This window comes from Styela clava, chromosome 9 (genome assembly GCF_964204865.1).
Source record: "Styela clava chromosome 9, kaStyClav1.hap1.2, whole genome shotgun sequence".
Classification (NCBI taxonomy): domain Eukaryota; kingdom Metazoa; phylum Chordata; class Ascidiacea; order Stolidobranchia; family Styelidae; genus Styela; species Styela clava.
In genome coordinates this window covers 21,586,897-21,609,388 of record NC_135258.1, presented here as the reverse complement: position 1 = coordinate 21,609,388, position 22,492 = coordinate 21,586,897, and the positions used below count along the sequence as shown (strand labels likewise).

Here is a 22,492-nt window from a genome sequence, read left to right as displayed (position 1 = left end):
TTACATCTGAAGATCTCACAAACCATATTTCTTCAGCCTGTTTCACTCTCTGAAATTATATGTGGTATTTTAAGCCTGAAAAAGGGCAAAGCTGTTGGTCCTGATAACATTCCATCATGTTTCCTTCAGCATATTGTAGACATAATATCGCCGGCCCTTATGATTTTGTTCAATGCGTCAATACAGTTGGGTATGTACCCTTCAGTTTTCAAAATTGCTCGAGTAACACCGATTTTCAAATCTGGTGATAATAAATTAATATCTAACTACAGACCGATTTCTATCCTTTCTTGTTTAAACATGCTTTTTGAAAAACTAATATACGAAAGAATGGTAAAATTTATTACTAAACATAATATAATTAATAAGTCTCAATTTGGATTTAGGGACAACCACTCAACTAACCATGCTATTTTAGACATGATGTCATACATCTATGACAAATTAGAAAATAATGAGATTGTTTGTTCTGTTTTCATTGATTTAAAGAAAGCGTTTGATACAGTTGACCACAAAATTTTGCTTCATAAACTATTTAATTATGGATTTCGTGGACCCGCCCAATCACTTTTAAAGAGCTACCTAATAAACCGAGTACAATTTGTAAAAATTGGTGAAGTAACATCTGAGACTTTACCAATAGTTTGCGGCGTCCCACAAGGATCATGTTTAGGTCCAATCCTTTTCTTAACATATATCAATGATCTCACCAACTGCTCAAACTTATTAACGAAATTATTCGCCGACGACACCGGCCTTCTCTCCAGTCATAATTCAATTCCAACTTTAGAGAATAATGTGAACTATGAAATGATGAAGGTGCATGATTGGATGGTATCAAACAAACTGACAGTTAATATTGAAAAATCGAAATCTATGATAATCACTCCTCAAAAGCATCAGATAAACCATGACTTGTCAATAAAAATTGATGGTACCAAATTAGAAAATGTGTTATCATACAAATACCTGGGAATTTTTATTGATTCTGGTCTTAAATGGGACAAACATATTGAGCATGTGGTAAAAAAAATAACCAGAGCAGTTGGTATCACCTACAAGCTCAAACAATACATGCCTACATCTACCCTGCGCTCTGTGTATTTTTCACTTTTTCAATCTTATGTCCAGTATGGAATCGCAGCATGGGGAGCTGCTGCACAAAAATGTTTAAGACAAATTAATGTTTTACAAAACCGAATTGCTAGATCTCTTTGCAATGCAGCACCTAGAACTAATATTAATCATCTTTATTCGTCACTCAACATTCTAAAATTAACAGACTTATTCAATTTTGAAATTGCAAAACTAATGCATCAACACCAAAATAAATCCCTACCCGAAGCATTCGATAAATATTTCACTAAGCAGTCTAAAACACACACACACTACACCCGATCTTCTGCGCGTGGAAATTATTTTGTGCCCAGATATTCCACTGCAAGAACACAAAACTCAATCAAGTATACGAGCATTAAAATATGGAACAATATTCCACATGAAGTAAAATCACATGGCTACACGACTTTCAAGAATACATATAAAAAATATTTAATCAAAAACTACCGGTACCGTTAGTCTTCATAAACTGTGGTTTTGCTGACAGCTGGACAGTGTCATACAGTACCGTACCATACCGGTGGTAACCTACCGGTACTGTCTTCTGTGTCATATAAACGATAGCGGTTCATTAGTTCGCTTCACTGCGTACCGTGATATAGCTTCCGAGTTATCTAATATGGTATTATCTTACTTACTCACATATTTTCAAATTTTCTGTCTCTATAAATCAGATTCTGAAGCGCGTGCGGTCGCTCAGCAACCTGAACAATTTTCCAGTTCGTTGACAAATGATTGCCCTCCGTAGCTAACCAACTGTAACTAAGATGTGGCTGGAGTCGCCTCCGATCTGGATATATGCGCCTAACATCGGCCTGGTGCCAAATTTTATTTTCTACCCTAAAAGTTTTATGTGGATGGTTGTACATTGAGTATGAATTGTGCCTTATAATTCGTACATAGAGGTTGCTTAATTTAATTTTTCTCATCAAATAAAATGATCGCTCAATTTAATGTTGCATATGACAATATATAAAAATTTAATCGCTGCAATTGTACAAAAGCACAGCTGAATGATATGGTGATTTATTTTTATATTTACTGTATATCAATTGAATTTCCCCGACTTTTATTATTACTTTCTCTCCCAAATCATATATAATGATTCATATCAACCTTGTTGGTTAATTTATGAATGGATAAGCTTTACTTTGTCATATTGCTTTCACTTATTTCAATTTTTTATTATTGACTCGTTTTTAATCTTGGTGTCGCAGACTTGTGATGACCATTCCTGGTCCTTCGCGACTTCCTGTCAACTGCGATGAAATCCGTTACTGTATTTGAAATGTACTGTAATACTGAATTTGTATTGTGATTTCTTGCACGACGAAATAAACTTATTGTCTATTGTCTATTATTGATGCAATACTAAGTAAAAGATGTCATATTTTCGAACAACCAACTTTTACACCTATCGGTAAAAATTCGTTGAATAGACTATTTTCGCTGAGGTAATCCAGCCCCACTGTTGTCTACATTCAAGACGAGGCTGATTGTCTTTACATCTTGCTTTTCAGTCGTGATAGGTATATGAGGATTTCCTTCAAAGGAACGAAAATGTGTTTTTATTCCAAAGTTACTTTTCATTAAGTTCTTTTGCTATCTCAACAGCACTGTATTAATGCCATCATGTATTTTTCAGTCCATGGTGAATCTTTCTATGATTAATTGTACTGTTAGAATGAAAAAAGCTACTCTACTAATCGCAGAGGATTCAAAATTTAAATAGTAAGACAAGTCAAAACTGTTAACCGAATATGTGCGATTAACAGTTACAAATGTTATTGAACTGTTGCATTCGCGGTTATCCATGAAATGTGCTAGTTTTGTGTCAGAGACTCTATTAAAGATTTATATTTTGACAGATAGAACTATTTGTTCAACAAATTTTATCCTGCTTATATTGACAAATGCATTGATTTGTGTGATTTATAATATATTTCTTTATAATAATTGGTTCAAACACCTTGCCCACCATTTTCCCAGGGAATCCGGCTCTGATTCTAACCTACGTAAGTTGCCGCTGATCTAAGTATTATTTGCAATATTGTATTAAAACGCACTTGTTTTGCCAAGTTTAGGCAATGAGTCGGCTGATATAACTGCTTTTGGATTGTAGTAGACACTTCAGCTATATGTTTCATGATTTTTCTTGCCTTTTTTTACTCAAATTGTCTCCCTGATATCATTTCTGTTTCAATCTTATTAATTTAATGCATGTGTAGGCTACTAACATGACTATGAAAGTGAAAGTCAAAGCAAGATTTTTTTTTACATTTTTGAAATTAATATTTCAACAGCGTGTGAAGCTGCCAGAAGGCATGATTTTAGCGTAGTTTTACGGCGATGCATGAATTATTTCAACAAAAAATACAAAAGATACTAGAAAAATGATTTGAAACAAGATCATATTTTAAAAACAGATATTTTTTGGAATTGATAAAAGGGAAAACCCTAAAAAAGAGTGATGTTTTTTCGAAATTAAAAAAATGTTATTACCGAGGTAGCATTATGTCCCGGTGGCCTCACTATTATAGTGGATTTTTAATCGATTTCACAGTCTTATCTACAAAGTAAATCAACTTTCTTTTCAATGAATGGAAATTTAACAAACGTAATACATCACACTTCAGCAAGTGATGATGATTCTGAAGCAGAAGGAGGCTCTCGAAGTATGTGCACCAAGATGGCGCCCAACCTGAATTAAATATGTGTACGTACCAGATTAGGGTTCAGGTTGCGCGCCATCTTTGTAAACATACTTCGGGAGCGCCAGCAGAAGACGAAATAACTCAACAACAGGTGACAATCGAAGGTAAATGTTAAAATGTTAAAAATATATTGCTGGTATGTTGGACCGTATTATCTATATTCTATTCCTTAATATACCTTTTTAGATCTTCAAAATGAAATGTCTCAACTTGAAATAAGAGAAGCAAGCAAACTTGAAACTTTAATTTTGATAGTTGAGCATTAGAAGCCAAGGCAGGAGATACGATTTCAGATGAACTTCAGGCGACCAGATACTGTACGTGGTTAATGACGTTGCCACTCCCTAGAGTTAGTGATATCACAAGAATTGCTGATAATCTTGTTAGGCAACATTTTCCATTTCGGGCATCTCTTATGTACAAATCATCATATACATACGTTGTCAATATTTTGTTGTGAATATTACAAAAATATGAATATGAAATATACCTTCCACAGTTTGTACCGATTGCATATGACATGCTTACAAATCCGATCGATCGATCAAATCCACACCGATCGGAAGCTTAAAGCTGATCTTGTAATGTGGAGCATGCTTTACATTGCTGTAATGCATGGCAAACTGAAGCAAGTTACAGAGATGCACGATGTGGCAGACACTGTAGTTAAAATAATCTTGAGGCGATTTAAAAGTATAGCTCGGCGACGTTCAGGGTATGGAATTAGCTTACAAGCGCTGTAGGCGTCACAGTGTCGTCAAAATGAACTGTGAGAAGCTATAAAATACCTCCAAGATGCAGAAGACTTCCAGCCTGGGACGAAAAAGTTAGAATTGTAGAAAAAGCAGGAAAGTTTTTAGGAGACATCCGGAAGCTTAACACGTAAACTGTTGAACGAAAGTGGATAGATAGTAGGAAGAAGTTAAAATTTTATTGCTCATTTATACACGAGGCATGCCAATTCATATCCATTGGCCTTGCTCTGAGAGCCAACATAGCATAGCTTAGGACTGCCATATACGCCAGGTTTTTCCCCAACATGTCCGGGAATTCAATGGTCAAATTTGCGTCAGGGAGAAATGTTCAAAAGTGCTTAAATGTCGGGAATTTTCGAATATAGTGATCCCATGCAGGCATTTTTGTGCAACACGGATTGCGTGGCATTCAGATAATTGCGAATTCCCAGAATTTTCTAATCGGTATTTTGGTTGTTGTACCTGTAGTTTATTCCGTGCATGATTTAGGTTTAGTCACTGAAAAAACGACGCCAGCTTATACCTTTGTAATTTATACCATATTACTGTACAGTATGATTCTATTACATTTGAACCCACGTATATTTGAACCCGTAATTTGAACAGTATAAGTGCTTTGGTTGCAAAATCGGTCAACGCGGCTCATTAAAATTTGGCCAGGTATTTTGTCCTTCCAGATATATGGTAACTGTAGCCCGGAATTATATATTTCATTGTTTTAGTTTAGTCGTTGGATTTAAGAGCTGTTAATTAACAACAAGCTTGGAAATCTGCATTAGGCAGGCAATCTATTTTTAGATAATTATCCCAGATTAACAAAATAATTGTACAGCGCGTAGTTGAACGCTTTTAATGAATTAAAATATGTTACCCTACATTGTTCATAAAATTGGAGAATATACGCTATGTTTGGTATTATATACATATGGCAGAGTCAAAAGTGCCGCTACTGTTCTGCCTTATTGAAATCGCCCCTGTAAGTTTTCTTCTTTTCTCTGAATGTTTCGTGATGCTGCCTTTATTGGCGGTTTTCGTGAAATCACCCCTCCAAAGTACGATAATTTGTCAAAATTTTGAAGGAAATCCACGAAAGGTCGTAAAATGGTTTCAGTTATATTATACTCTTCGCAACTTATTCCAAATTTAATAGACCTACAGTATTGATGTATGACAAAACATATATTTATCCAATTTTTCAGTAAATTTAGTTGAAATACCAAACCCCTTTAAATTGCCGTCGAAAATTTTCGTGTTGACATTATACAACGTTAGAAACGTGACCTTTTCCGGGATCGTGATGATATATATTGTACAATTAGTCTATCTAAAAGATAAAGGTAAATTCAATCAATTTTTATTACATTAAAATAGATTTTAACTCCGTGAGATTTTATAGGAGACTTATGGATTTTTCTAACGGGTATACCTTAAAAATAATCTGAGTGACATAATAATTGCGATAGAGCGGGGTCACTGTTGCAAATACAGCTCAGATTTGTATCAAAACTAAATAAAATCATGCATATTTTAATAGCATACTAAAAACTACTACTAAAATAGAACATTTTCTCATGGTTGATAATTTAATGTCATGTGGAGTGAGTGAAATAGAGTATCAGATTCTAAATGCTTCTTTCTCGAATCTTACACAAGCAGGCATTGGCTATATTTACAAAAATATGTTATCTGATCCTAATATAAAACTGAACACCATGGGACTTCTACAGATGTTGAAATTCATAACGTGATAAAGTAGTGGAAAATTCAACTACAGACAATGAATGATCCATTGACATCGATTTGTCAAAATTCAAAGTTCTGTGAAGTCAATGTCAAAGGCATTGTCATTCTTTAAGGATTTGAAGAAAAGTTTCTTCTTTCTAGATATAAACGTGTGAGTATGTATGTACATGCCCGATATGGAAAATAGTTCATTTGGTTCATCAACCTCTAAAATAAAATCACCCTCGGCCTCAGGTTGAATCTGCATACTCATGGGTACTTGCTAGTTGTATTGAAATCGATTGCGTATTTATTTTTTACTGGTTTTATCTGGTTTCCATCAGTAAGTGTAGACAATGTAAAAGAGAATATTAGCCTTTCCCTTTTCACGTGTATGATAATTTAAATTTTGCAATGAAAACAGTATTGATCAAATTATTCTTAACAATCCTTTGCCGACAAATAAAACTGTCGGCGCACGTTTTGTTCGGAGTGTAAAATATGTAGAGATCCTAACATCGCAATTCCGTATCGGGCAATACTTTGAAGAAATTTGAAATGAGAAAACACTCAAGATTTAAGTGGGAAGTTATATTGCGAAATGTTGATGATCAGAATACAACAATTGTTTTGTTTTAAGAATGATATAGGTGGAGGTGGGTGATGGGGCGCAGTGGAAAAATACTAAATCTGGAATCAGGTCCGCGGTTCGATGGAATTGGTTTTGGCGGACTGAAACTGAAATTTCGCCATCTCAGTCTACTTTTTCTACTTTAGGCTTCCGGACTGGACAAACTAATTTTAGCTGCAGTTCATAGTGAAATATTCATAACGTTGGCGAGTGGATGTGCTTAATCTCGACGCGGGTTAGTCTAAAAATATTTGTTTTGTGTGGGGAACAATGGACCAGGGTCCAATGGGACATGCTCCACTGGGCACAATTCGACGGTATTTGATCCATTAAGTTTTTAAAGGCCTATAGATGCGTTATGTAATATTAGGGTATCTTTTGGCTCATGGCTCAAAATATGGAATACATTCTAGATTCAAAAATATTTTTTCGATTTAGTTTCGAAAAAGTAACTACCGGCAATTTGCCTTTGGCCAGAATTAGAAATTTTACTCATTACTTAATACTTAAATGTTAGTTTTTTTTTATTTGACGCACTTAATTAAATAAAAATAAAGTGTAAGAGACGCTTTTGTTTTAGCATATTTTGAGCCCTATGCAGCCCTCCTTTGAAGAATTTTCAATTATCTTACGAATTTAAGTTCACGTTTTCGCGCTATTTTATGGTGCTGAGAAAAATTGATTTTGACTCTTACGAGGCCATACATAATTTCTATATGTCTTATATTCTATATTCTCTTATATGTGCTTGACATCGTCGCGTGCAAAATCTATAATACAAACATCTTACATTCGGTTTTGATGAAAGATTCAATCCATGGTTTAGCCTTGAACTTGCATTCCCTCCTTCCGTCTTATGCTGAGCACGATGATCATCTACAGATTTGATCACATTTTGATCGATTTTTTTTTTATATCGTTGTAAGTTTTCTCAACATCTCTTTCCACTACGAAACTCAAATAAGTATACAGTGTTTACTTTGGTGTTTTGGTTCAAATCTGGAATAAATTTATTTTACTTTTGAATTATGCCTAATTTCAACCGATTGAAAATGAGTTCTGAAACTTCCATTCTCAACAATGACACTCCTTTGTTAAAAAGGGCCATAAACATCAAATACAGGTTTTGAGTGTTCTGTTAAGGACGGGTTTATGATTTTAGAAAAACTTTTCTTTTTGTATTAGACAGAATAGGACAGAAGTCTCTTCAATTATATTTTATGTTGATCTTTAGGTACCTAGTAACAAAAAAATTTTATAAAAGAAAATTTTGTCATAATCAATAATGAAGATGTAGTTTCTCAAATTTGATTTTATAAAGTTCAAACAATAATATATAAATATTAACACTATACAAAGACAGAAGGGAGTATTGACATAGTGATATCGACTAAACGGATTGCACTTTTGTTGCACTGTGTTCTCCTAGTACTGCGAACAAAAAGACAAAAATTGCATTTCTAAGTACATGCTTCACGTCAGGATGTGTCCAGTGCATAATTTTCCACAAGATACTAGTACATTTTCTAATATTTAAAACACAGCAGTCAAGTGCAAAGTTATATACGTGTACAACGTGGCAATCACCATACTTGAAAAAATTACGTCTCATATTAAAAAGTATGTCAGATAACAATGGATTCATTTGAGACATATTCACTTTCATTAAATGAGTCAGAGTAAATTCACGGAGTTTTCTTATTGGTAACACTAGTTTCTTATTTACATTCAATAAAAGTTTGGATAGAATGGATGCTTAAAGCAAAATAAAGAATTGTTTGTCCAAATTCCCTTGTGTGAATATGATAACCTTCCATATGCTCCTAGCGCAGTTGTCAAATTGCAAGCTGGTAAAGAAGTTGATGCCACGACTAAGTATTGATTTGAATATAGTAGAAGTCCCACAAACTTTGTTGAATATAAAATTTTGTTCATGTTGTATTTTTTGTAGAATTACGACATCTTGTGCAGACCATCTATTGGTTATATCCCCAAATCTTGTTTGTTCCATTGATGAGCATACCGAAAGCTAACTGTATAAAAACGGTTGGACGAACCCGTGCATCTTGATATTTTCTGGAATTTTTCTTCCCAAATTGCAAACTTTCATAAAATCGGAAGGTTGGACACATTCAGGGATTGCTGCATTGCCTGCATATGCAATTCCCGTGTACAAGTCCATCACTTTCGTTTGAATTTCATTACCTGGAATATCGAAGCGGTTCTCAATTGTTTATGAAGTGATTTAAACATTGTTTTATATGTTGCAGATGACAGTGCATCGTGCAATTGAAAAATTGGAAGGAATGGGAGGAATGGTGATTTTCCATTTTCTGGAAGGTTTTTTATGTAAGCAGAGCAATGTAACGGTTCATTTGAACAGCTAAATACATAAGCAAACATGGCGTCTTTTTTGGCTCTTTATGGGGATCTCTTCTAGATGGAACTGATATTTTTTTGTCATAACAATTCAGTTCGAATGAGCTAACGGTTGTTTTTATTAAATCATCTATTAGGCCATTTTCCTTCTGTATCTCTTGAATCCTTTCGACCAATAAATCTACAATTTCTAGTCTAAAATTGGAGGCTCTTTCAGTCAACAAAGATATTGTGTCTAAAAGTGCTTTGCGGCCCAATAAAAACACATCATGGTTTTTTGAAGAAAGCAAAATTCCTGCTATTGCTACGTCTAGAATCAATTGCGATTGCAAAGAGGTCTCTCTAATGCGACGTTTCATAAAATAATCCAATGGTTCTTCAGTATCCATCTTCAAGAGAGTCCTCATTTTACAATCGACGAGGAACATCATATCATAGCTATTACTGCCACGTAAGAATATTTTGCCAACACATTTATACATCTCAAAAAACTTCCTCGCCATATCAACGCCATCTTTGAACTTCTGTAGCTTGAAATACATTGTTACTAAACTTTGAATGCTAAGTAATTTTATAATTTGATTGGGCAATTCAATGGATAAAAGGCAATTGCAAGCTCATTCGGTTTCTTCAAGATATTCCATTTTCTTGTTTACGTTGAGTTCTGATAAACGAAGACTGCAGTGCTGGAGGGCATGTAAAGCATGCGTTATAATCAATCTGGCATCTGTTGCATTTGTACAGTTTCCAGACATCCATGTTGAAAGCAAGCCCGTTATAATTTGTTTCGAAGTTTTAACAACCTCATCATAAAAGCCAAAAAACATCCTAGCTTCAAGAATCGTAAGCCACTGAACATCTTTGTCTACTTCAACGTTGTGTCGGATTTTAGATTGCAAAACTGTCAATTCGCGAAAGCATTCAACAGCACCCTGACGTCCCATTACATCTGCAACTTCAGCAGGTGTTACAGATATTCGTTGCCATTTCAGTTTGAAGTATAATTTCATCCTGACATGATTTATAAGTGCTAGAGAGTATCTCAATCTTTCAGCAAACTCTGCATCGATTACTTTTAGTTTCTCTAATTCTAAAGTTATAGCAAAATTTGAACCCTTGCGGATGCCATGTACTGTAAAAATACCGACATTGGTCTATAAGTCGTTGCTTTAAAATCGTATTTCTTAGCTGGATTTGAAGCAACTAGGGAACCCCGTATAATATCGTTGCGATTTTCAATTATCATTTCCAGCGCTTTTGTGTCGTTCTTCGTGTCATCGAGAATCAACAAGGATTTTTTCTCAAAGTCATTGTACACATCCACGTCTCCAAAAACGAAACATGTTCTGGACAAAACATCTTTGAGATGATGTCCATTCTCAATTTCCGCTTCACACGTAAGATATTTGATCATTTTGCTGACGGGTTGAATGAGTTCGACTACGTTTGGCCGTCCTTTAGTTTTTTCTTGTGTCCCCAGTGGAATATTACAAGAATGAAGTACCATGCCGTCAAAAGCAATCCCTACTGGCGTGTATTTATCATAAAACCAATTTTTCGACTTGTCTTAGGAATAAAGGTCGTTGATACTTTTTACTCCGACACTTCTTATGAAAGTTTCTCCTAGCTAGGCCAATAATAATTACTTGAAAGATGACTGTAAACCAACGAAAATACTCCTGTGTTGAGTGTAATGTTGAATACCCGTAATCTTCTAAAATTATAATATGCTCAAAATCAGAGTACAGTGTTATTTCTTCACGAGCCATTGAACCCAGACCACTTATAGCAAATTTACAAGGTGGATCACCCGTTAATTCAATGTACATTTCTGCTATTCTGCTCATAATTTCAATGTAATTTTCAGTGCTTTATTTAGTTGTTGCTCACTCACATTTTCCGTGGGAACAGAAACACTTTGAAGATTTTCCGAAGCATCATGTCGTAAACTCGTAATACGCTCTGCAATCATATCGGAAAGCTTATATATCTCATGTCGCCCAGAAGCATTTGCAGACTGCAACATGTGATAGCTATGTTTTGCTAATGCGTTGCCAACAATAGTTATCTTTTCGTGAATTTGCAACAATTTGAATCGCGCTTTGGAACCATTCAAAAGCGCAGCTGACTTTATATAATTCAATTTCTGACGCATGCCTGTGGTCGCTTTCGCTTTGTCCAGATATAAATTTCCTAGTCTAAGAAATACGTCAGCAGATTGATTCCAACTGTCATTCTTCTCTTCGCCAAATATATTACAATACGATTTCAACTCTCTGGCAAGATTATTTTCCTCGGGTGTAACCTCATCTGGTAACGATGAAAATTTCATCAGTATTAGGTGTTTGAGACCGAACCGAGTTTTCCACAATATTATTCACACATTCAGATACGGTCGGCACTTGATGTCTATAGAAAAAACGTTCTCGAAAAAAGAACTGTATCTTTGCTTTTCACTATTTGCTTTTTCGTTAATTTCTTGTATAATCTATGTGGCTTCGGCACGGCGCATAATTTCACCTTTTACTTTTCTTATCAATCTGACGATATTAGAGTATGTTGACTATCTATGAATAAAATGAAATATATTTTCATAAGGATTTTTTATTTTAGCTCCCAAATCTGTTGACGAACACAACACATGGTGTGTTGAACTGAAAAATAATCGATAAACGAAGCCACAAATATTAAATGGATGTAATTTCTAATATGGTAAGCCAAAATAAGCAGTTTTATACTAGAAAACAGCGTTATTGTTTTGTAGAACACTTCCTTCCACTAGGTTGTCATTGTTTCAAACTAAATTAAAATTAGCATTCTCAAAAAATGCAGGATGAACAGGCACTGTTCGCAAAGTATTTTACCATCCACACTCCACAGGCACAAACAATGAATACAACAATTCAGTGCGATAAATAAATGAAAGAACAGAGGGCTTTGTTCAAAATATTCGTTTCACAAAGCAACTCTCCACGTTAAGTTGAAGTTTTGACAATAGACCATTCCTCCTAACCTATGTTTACATTATTTAAGCTTCTATTTCATCCACCAGTACTTTTTGCTGTTGGTTTCGTAATCGAAATGAAATTTTGCATTCGAAGAGAAATCGAAACGAAACACACGTTTATCACAAGCAGTAAAACATGGCACCATTATTACCCATCGAATTTAGTGTATAAAAGTGTTGTTAAATTCAACTTACTGCTTTATCTATTTGGATAATTAGAGTGTCTATCAAAATAGATGGGGCTTACAGGCAGCATTGCATGAGGCCTCTCAACGTCCAAATGCGACCATGTCCTGATCATATGTTATAATTGGGCTCATTTACTATTTTATCCGATGCCACAGATCCAGATCCAGTTGTATCCGAAGCCACAGATCCAGTTGTACACCTGGAGTCTATGCGCATTTGCGTCCAACATCTGATAGACATGTTTTGCTAATGCGCTGACAACAATCGTAATCTGTTTAGAAATTTGTACCGATTTTTGCCGCATTCTCGTAGGTGCTCCCGTAGTATTCGTACCAAGATGGCGTACAACGTGAACACTGTATGTGTACCAGGTACCTGGTTGAAGTTAGCAGGCTGTGCGCCATCTTGGTACGAATACTACGGGAGCGTAGCCGTTTTAGTCATTTTAATAAAAAGTTGCGGGTCGTTGAAAATGTCCTTAGAACCAATTTACTGGAACGCGCTTTTATACATGATCAGAAAACCAGAATCTTGGGTTTTCTGATCTAACAACCACAGTAGAAAAAATGTGACCAGAAATAAAATCTTGAACCACATTTACAAAGTTGCTATCAGATTTTTATCTATCTGCACTTAAAATGATAATTCTATGACTATACCAAAACTATGAAAACAAAACAATTTGCGGCCAAAACTTTTAGAATTTTCACAATTTTATGTTTATTTTGAAAATCTTGATTCTCAATGAAGTTCAAACTTCAGCTATATACGGCAAAATCATTTTTGCAAAAACGAGACATTTGTTTGTTAAAATTTTAACATCTTAAAACCGTTCTACTCACTCATTCTATTGCTTTGTTTGTATCTTCATAAAAAAGCTGTGTAATTTTTTAGAACAAATTTCAGTGTTCATTATAACAAGACATTCCCGGATATACAATGCAAAAAAAGCTTTTCAGAAACTCTGATTTTAGTCTTGTAATTAATATATATTTTTCAGTGTTTAGTTGTGTTTCGAAAATCAAAATGTATGCATAGATCAAATAATTCGATGGCCATTTGTTCTCGGATGAGGGTTAGTTTACATGCAGTAATCAAAAATTTGTCATAACACGGGTTCGATAGACCAACATAAAATTACGCATATCTAGCTTGTGAATAGATATTTTGAATAAAAAATGAAGATTATAAACATGTGAACCAGTTTATAAGCGACAACAGTAGATACGTTCTCAAAATCGTTCGCATCGGCATCAAAAAATCATAATTGATGAAATATAGAAGAATTTTTCTACGCATTTTGTAGCGTCTCGAATCATGATTTGGAAAGTTATAATTTTAGGAGTTTAAATCCTAAATGTCATTTCAGTACCAGCAAACATAATTGCAATGTGAAGAAAGGTTGTTAGAAATCGATCCTAGCTACAAAGTGAGAGCCTCGTGATTCACGAATAGTTCAAAGTTCAAACTATAATAAAAAAACAGGATCAAATGACAAAATAAGGTTTCAAAACTAACGCCCCTGGAGTAAAAGAACAAGATGGGGATGTTTGACTATAATGCTAGTCCAAGCAACATCTCGATGTGCTTTCTTTGTACTTGACTTCTTCTTCCACAGGAATGGGTAAAATATACTTTCATAGTATGAAATAGACACCACTCGCATTTATCAAGGCACGCCTCAAAAATATTTAAGAGCAGTATGGTGGCCCATCGTTGTCACGCGTAAAATTGAAAAAAAAAAATAAAAAACTTAAAATAAAAGTAAAATAAAAAAATTGTTGTAAAAAATAAAAATAAAAAAAAAATGGAAAAAAAAATTAAAAATAAAAACGAAAATAAAATAAAAACGAAATAAAAAATGCTTGGGACCAACCTTGTCATGCATATTCCTACGCGCACAAACGGTGTTCCCTGGGTTTCTGACTCACTACTGATTTTCTTGAGCAATATTCAATAAATTCAAAACGAAAATGTTCTATAAATTCTTCATGCTACAAGTTCAACTAGAAGTAATATATTTATAATAATGATAACAGAATATAGAATTGAGTACGAAAATTGGGGAAATTTGATTTTACGTGTAGAAGGTAATTGAATTAGAGAATGCTGCTCAAGTAGCACTGACTTGAATTAATAGAAAAAGACTGTGTGCATAAAGTAGCCTAGTTAGACTCGTCAGTCGGCTCTAGCCACTGTCTGATCGTACAACTACGAGGCTCAAAGGCGATTATGGTTAGACCTGATTTCAATGGAGCGTGCATGTCGGCATGTGCATACGGTATGGCATACCGTTCGGCATACCGTACAGCCGTATCGCATCGATCCAGACGAATGATAAATCGCGCGGACTCGACCATTTATTTCAATCCATCCCTCGATTCACCATATTCTACAAGACTATCCGTATATCCCACTTGTTTCATGAGTGACTGTATGCTGGGTACCGGGTACGAACAGACGGTATCGGTATCGCTCGAGTGTCCGGACAACTGAGCATTTAAGCAGCATTCTCCAATTCAACTACCTTCTACACGTAAAAACAATTTCTCGAATTTACGTATTCAATTTTATATTCTCATATTAATATTTTAAATATATATATTACTTCTAGTTTAACTTGTATCATGGAGAGTTTATAGAACATTTGCAAATTAAATTGCTTGATTATTGCCCAAGAAAATCAGTAATGAGTTAGAAACCCAGGGAACACCGTTTGTGCGCGTAGGATTATGCATGACAACGTTGGTCCCAAGCAGAACCAAATTTTCTCAAAATAAAAACGCGTGAAATCGATGGGCCACGAGGCGGCCCATCGTTGTCAACTTTTTTATTTTATTTTTATTCACGTTTTTTTTTTCAATTTTTTTTTTTTTAACATCCTGTTTTTATTTTTATTTCAATTTTTTTTTTTTAATTTTTTTTTTATGTTTTTTCACAACTATTCTTTTATTTCACTTTTATTTTAAGTTTTTTATTTCATTTTTTATTTTTTTTTTTCAATTTTACGCGTGACAACGATGGGCCACCATAGAGCAGTGAAAATTATTGCAAATTGCATTTTCCTTGTTTTTGACCACGAAGTGGATCTAAATGTATTGTTTTTTTCATTCTGCATTTTTCTTGTTGTTGTTGTTGTGAAAAATCACTCTTTGAACTCTGAGTTGCCAGAATGACGCTACTCTCTCACCCTGAACTCCGACGGTGTCGCACAAATTCGACGGTTTGAAAATTCGTTATTTTAAACCAATGTAACTTCTTAACTACTGAGCAGATTGATTTGAAATTTTCAGTAGTTGAAGATTGTTGTTGTCGCGAGAAGTCTATTACTGTACTGTGGCGACGTCAACCATGTTAAAAATTGATTGTAGTGGTTATGCATCCGGGTCTCGTGCTTAGCGGAAGTCGGGAGTATAGACAACGGTATACCGGCAATGTAAAATATTTAATAATACAGTGGTGACTCGTTAAGTTAACATACACACACTCAGCAAGCTACTTTGTGTTATTGTCGAGACGCTGTTTCGAGTGGCACTTCATTATATTCGTGTGTTATGAGTGGATCATATTTTAAAAAATTTTAATCCAAGCTCACTTCAAATTATGATTTGAATCTTCGTATTGCATATGTGATCGGTAGGGTATAGCAGCATAGATAAATTTATCAATTTATCAAATAAATCAATATAACTTCACTGTTTCTATGCAGAGTGGTAATTATGGACAAGATTAGTCGAAGCTACAGAGATTAATTCACCTGAGATTTGATTTTGTACTTCGTAAAATGTGGAACATACCCACGAAATAGATATCAAGAGACCTTGATCATTTCCAAGGTTTGATGTTAATTTCAACCTGATTCAACTAACAAGTGTGAAAAGATGATGCTGGGCATCGATTCGGAGCGATTTAAATAATTTCAAAACGTCTTCATTGTTGATGTTTTGATCAAACTAGAATACTAGATGATACCGCCAATGAGCAATGGATATTCCGCCCATGTTAAAATCAAGCGCAATGTTAACAAAATAAAATTGAGATAAAATTGGATAAAATTGAGAGGTTTAATATCTACAGCATATGTTGAATGAATAGCTGGAAGTTTATTATGTTTTCCGTTTGACTTTATATATTAGCTTAATTAACTCCATAATTTTAAATTTGAATGAAGGATTTATTCATTTTTGTGACTTCCACGCGAACGATCTATCGTCAAAAGTATGCATTGCAGACATGTTTCAACAGCCTGAGCATGAACAATTTTAATTTAATACTATGATAAGGTTGTGTCGGAAATGTAGTAATACTTCTTATCATGGATTGACCGCAAGTTCTGAAGATTCACCATCGACGTTCAAACACAAAATTTTGAAAAATTCTATGTACTGAGTAGTTTGTAGCACATAAAATCGATCGTCCATGTCACATTTTACAGAGCTTAATAATAAATAAATTTGATCGATTTCCTTTTTCCGTACCTTATGGTTAGGTACGCGTCAGTTTGACATAATCTAAACGTTTCACGGTAAAAGCTACAGTAAAGCAAGTGCAGCGCGTGCTCTGTAGTATTCGAGAATAATCCGTTTCAGCCCGCGGGTAAAAAAATAATTATACTTATTGGAATTAACGGTGGCAACTTCGATATTCTAAAATACCATAACATCTCAGATCAGTACAGAGAAAAGTGGATTCTATCCTAACCATAGGACTGAATAAAATTTCAACTGCTTTATATTAAGGTGAATATTGTACGGTGGAGTGTAGATCATTGAATTATAAACATGTACGATAAATAACCAGTCGGTATGTCAGAATAATTGAGGCAAGTGTATGCAAATTGTAAGTGTATTGCGTTGTATGCAAAGTCAATCCTAATTGGCTGGTGTACGGAGCATCAGCAGAAAACATTTCTACTTACTTTTTATATGAATGGATTTGGTGCTTATCCATCTGGTAAGAATATTTGAAAATGGAATTAAATGATTTGTGTGTTGTCAAAGATGTGTTTTTGGACAAATATCGAAGAAATACTTCCAAATTAGAAAATATCATGTTTTAAAGTGTTTATGAAGATTGACGCTGCTTCAGCATGATTTATATTTAGAGTTTAAAAAGAACCGTTGTGACGGCCGATTTTGTTATTTTGGGAATAATATTTATCCTGGAGTTTTAATTTAGGAATATCGGCACGTATAATCAATGGAATACCTCATCCATTTCAAGTTATTTTTATATAAGTATTAGGGAGTAACTGTTTTGTAAGGTTTTTAAATAAGACGACACGCCACTATGACTAAGAATATATTTCCAGGTTCTATTTTTGATTACCATCTCTAAAAAAGTACGAATCTCAACGTCGGCGACATCCCGAATAACTTGGTTGAGGTCGTCGCTATTGTTACCGGTAGTAATTTTCAATGCGAATATTTTAGAACTTGAGACATCATCCTAATAAATACTTAGAAGTCAGTAAAATTTTGCAGATGGTTGATGTGTTTATTCTGTCAACTTCAACAAATCACTGTTTTTTTCTGCTGAACGCTTGTGTTTTCACTGAAATTTTATCAAAGTTACAGATAATACATAATTTTTACGTTTATGTCAAAACTATACAAAAAATTGCGTATATATCTGATGTTGACATGTAATTCTTTAATTTGATTATCCGTACTCATGACGTCGATGATTTTACGAAGGGTGCACGCTCAATTGTGAAATATTTTCGATATTCTCAGCCTCATTAAAATTAGTTAAAATAGACACGGATATCCAAACCAACTCCCATATATTGTAATTTTTGTTGAAGTTTGTTACAAAACAATATAGTAAGCATTTTTACTATATTCCAAATAAATGCAAATGAGGATTAAATAAGATGCAATTAAAATCTCGATAAGTATAAAACACGACGACTTGTAACTATTTTCACACGAAAAGAAATTCGCCAGAAGAAAATCTTAGCTACTATTTACAAACGAAGATTCTTGCCATGATGTTCCCTCTTTGTCACATTCCGCGATATCAAGCAAGACGGCTAACAACGTATGAAGTCAAAAAGTCTTCCACAAGTAATTATTTTATTCAATCCTGTTTCATGTGTTATAATTCATTGTTAAATTTGACTAGCTGACGAAACAAGGTACAGCTATGCTTTTTAATCAAAAGAGTTCAATTTTCAGCCCAAGGATTAAAAATATTTCTGTCGTTTTGAATAAGCCGACTTAATTTATTCAGCACGCATCACCTCGCGCTTAAAACTATTTGATCTCATTGATTTAATTTTTCTTACATCTGTTGTATATTCTTAGCTTCTGATTTAAATAACAGCCTAATCCCTATGAAAATGGTCCATAAAAATAACAGTTTATACACAAACTTTTTACAGATTCAGTCAATCATCGTAGATTGGAACTCAAAGGTAGAAAGTACGACGTGTTTGAAAGTAATCCGACTTTCTCTATGGGAATCTGCAGGTTCAATCTTACGTCACCAACACAGAACAGAATTCAAATCAGAGATGAAAGTGAATGGATAAGAATTCGCCGAAGATTAGCAAATAAATTCGGCATTGGATTGACAGAAAATTCAAATCACCGCAAACAGGTAAACAAGTCCAAATTATCTGTACATGCGTAGTGCGTAAAACGATTGATTTGGGTTATCTTTCAATGTTGAAATTTATACAAAGTTATTTTACTCTGGGCAATCAGTTTGAGGTCAAATATGCAACTGTTTGGTGATAATTAGTCTTGCGATGTTGCTGAGAAGTTTCTATTCTTAAAATGAAGAGTGTGTACACTTTATTTCATTTTTTGTTAACATTTAGATTTGTTTTACAGACTTCAAACCGAAATGTTGATTTCAAGTCACAAAATCACCACAAGGAAAACTGTCAATCTAAACAAGACGAACTATGTGCAATATGTTTGGAAAGATTACCGAATCATGCCAACGACAAACGAATCTTAGACAACAATTCAGCTTATTTTGATCAAAACGACGTGAAAGTGCTTAAATGCTCTCATTCGTTTCATAGGGAATGTATATATCGCTGGCGAGTTTTAAATTATTCATGTCCCGTTTGTCGACATGTTTCCACGTGATATTTTATAAAATTTCCAATTTTTGAACCAAGGTCGCAACAAGAACGATTATGAGTATCAAGCAACCTCTATCTATAAAAGCAGCAGTTTTACTTATCATTTTTACTTTCACCATCTCGCAGAGCTGTTCGCTATATTTAATAGTGTGATTTGAAGATAAAAAAGAGACTTTAATTCCCCTATTTCTTCGCGAGATTAATCTACCACTCACTGAAAACTATTCAGAGTTTACTATAGAGTTCTGTGATTTCGAAATCTCACGACCATATATATATATTTGTTAGGAAAACTAGAGATGAACAAGTCATTTGCAGAACTCTCTAGTATTTGTATAGATTACAATTGCCAATTAAATTGTTGCTAATGATTTATTGTAAACTTTTTGTGAGCTGTAACAATTGTTGGGCGAACTACAATTGTATGGTTTAAAATTTATCTGCTTGGAAATTTCGTTCGTTTTTTATTTATATTGTATTTAAATAAAATATATGTTATCAAAATGTGTCGTAAATCGTAATGTTGATCATATTTTAGATTACATTTATGAGCGATTTCAACCTTGCGCCATTCTCCAATTGTGTTCAGCAGACCACCCTGCATCTAAAATTGCAGGCTTGTCCCTGGGAAACGTCCCATGGGATGGGATGGGACAGCACACATTTGTATTTCCTATGGGACACGTGTAACACGAAAACCGTATGATTTTCGAGGAAATGATGGTGAAACAATTTGTTATGGATTTCGTGTTCATATATTTGAGCATAGCTCTCTTGTTAGTTATATATAGAGAGCCAAATATATTGAGCATTAACAATATATCTCGTGAACACATGTATAATAGTTATGAATAAAATTTTGTTGTTTTGCATGTCTCTTCGTGCATGTAGTCCTATTTAGTAGACGATAAACCTAAATTTAACAATTTTTATTGAATCGTATTCCAATGGGAATCCCCTGGGATGGGGTGGGACAGGCATAATTGCTAAGGGATTGGAATGGGACAGAAAGATAGGTTCCATGGACAAGCCTGTCAAATTGCAATCATATAAAAATATTCAAATTTTTGAAAAATGATATTAATGATGACGTGTAAGAGGATAATATCGCAGTCGTCAAAACCGTGTTTCATATGGAGTACAACAAAACATTGCCCTGGATGAGCCCAACAAACCTTCTATTCCGGCTTTAGGATTTAGATAAGACAAACACGTTTTTCTTCTTCAACGTATTTTATTTTTCTATCACTTATATATAACATACGCTATGCATTATGAGTAACATTAGCAAATCCCCTCAATTGCAAATCTTAATAGCTAACTAAATTTCTCGAATATTTTCACTAAATCAAAAATGAGATTCTGAAATTTCAGAGTTTGTTGATGGATGTTTCCCCAAGCATCGACTTGTTTGGTTATTGCGATAACAACGACCGATCAGCAATTAGCTAATTAACATTAAGTATCAATTGAATTTTGAACGGTGGCTCAGACTAATCAACGTTGGCTCGGTTTTGTGAGTCATTAGCCAGTTTTTATTCGTGTTATTAAAATTTAGGGATATATATATATATAAAAAAACAACTCTTTGACTCTATAAAAATTCTCTTCGTACCTCTAACAATGGCAAATGTCTTAGTACCTAGTTTGAGACTTTTTCTGCGACCTGGCATTGCAAATTAAGTAAACGTGTCAAAATACAACAAAACGAAAAAAAACAGAAAAAAAAAGACTTCCCTGTAATTATTCGACTACACTGCACTGGGGACTAATATTAGCTCAACTGAATTAGCTATACAGGACAGTTCATGGAAATAAAACTATTGGAAATAATTTTTAGATAAATACACGGAATAGGTTAATATTTTCATATGTGATTATAATATTTATTCACCAGCATTAGGGCGACATTGCTGTCTAGTGTATGTATAACAAGCAAATTGACATCTTGCCTCATTTTTTGCCACATAACCAAAAAAAGACAAAACCCATAAATTTCTTATTTACTTCTGCAAAACCGAAAAAAAAAAGGAATATTGTTTGCGTTTGAACCTCTGTTTGTATATGATTGTAAATGTAATCCAGGTGTTTCGGGAATCTAGGACGTTTTGCATATAAGTTATGTTCTTTCTAGTCTAGAATGGGTTCCAAATCACCTTCTTGGCATTGCAGACAGACTTGCATCTGTCACGCAAAATTGTCAACCACTCACTTGCTTTTCTGCTAAAGCGCATGTTCTATGCTGTCAGGACATGTCAATAGCAAAAATAATGTTTACTAGGGCACAGCACTTCCGACGGAAGTCTTATGGAGACCGCTACACTCAGTAGAGTGCAAGTAATATCCCAACATTGCACCATTGGTCCAATAGGGCACCTCATTCATCGAACCGGACTTTCCAATCATACACAAACAGAAGTTCGAGTTGAAAAAAAATCATTTAATTAACTCCATTTTATGTTTTTGGGTCACTCTGTATGTCAGGCCATGAATGGCACGCTAAGGGGTATGTTTTGTGTATACAGTATATATATAGGTATGTATGTTACTGCAGAATGCTTTGCTATTGCTAGTGTACTTTAAACACAATTATGGGAATTGGAACAATAACAGTAAAAGTCCTTAGCATAATAAGTAGAAACAAGATTGATAGCGAAATGATTGAAAGATTATCAATTACTGGATAATAGGCAAAACTTCATAAACGAGTCAACGGCTTGTTCAGCTTTCTGTCATTTTACCTCAAAATGTAGTTCAATGTCGACCTACTTTGTTCAATTTTTGATTATGGTTGCTATATATATATATGTTTTAGCAATTGTATTCATTTGAATTAGAGAAAGAAATTGCTGGCATGTTCGGTGTCTTACGATACTT

The 22,492-nt window shown here is 34.3% G+C and overlaps 1 protein-coding gene across 2 annotated transcripts; it reads left to right on the top strand.

The window, feature by feature from the left end:
• The first annotated feature begins 16,447 nt into the window (after positions 1 to 16,447).
• LOC120339183 (E3 ubiquitin-protein ligase RNF6-like) lies at positions 16,448 to 20,562 on the top strand. Of its 2 annotated transcripts, none has more exons than XM_039407264.2 (3): positions 16,448 to 17,469; positions 18,902 to 19,119; positions 19,356 to 20,562. In XM_039407264.2, the coding sequence occupies exons 1-3, from the start codon at positions 17,442 to 17,444 to the stop codon at positions 19,617 to 19,619; spliced, it is 510 nt and encodes a 169-aa protein (XP_039263198.1). In that variant the 5' UTR covers positions 16,448 to 17,441; the 3' UTR covers positions 19,620 to 20,562. The 2 variants fall into 2 exon arrangements, with proteins under 2 accessions (XP_039263198.1, XP_039263197.1); XM_039407263.2 differs by lacking the exon at positions 16,448 to 17,469 and adding an exon at positions 17,484 to 18,584.
• The last annotated feature ends 1,930 nt before the right edge of the window (positions 20,563 to 22,492 follow it).

Excerpts from the sequence above, each read along its gene's own strand:
- LOC120339183 (XM_039407263.2), top strand. The coding sequence starts at position 18,506 with ATGATGTTCCCTCTTTGTCACATTCCGCGATATCAAGCAAGACGGCTA. Across the intron at positions 18,585-18,901 it reads AGTCAAAAAGTCTTCCACAA|ATTCAGTCAATCATCGTAGA; the intron begins GTAATTATTTTA and ends AACTTTTTACAG. Across the intron at positions 19,120-19,355 it reads ATTCAAATCACCGCAAACAG|ACTTCAAACCGAAATGTTGA; the intron begins GTAAACAAGTCC and ends TTTGTTTTACAG.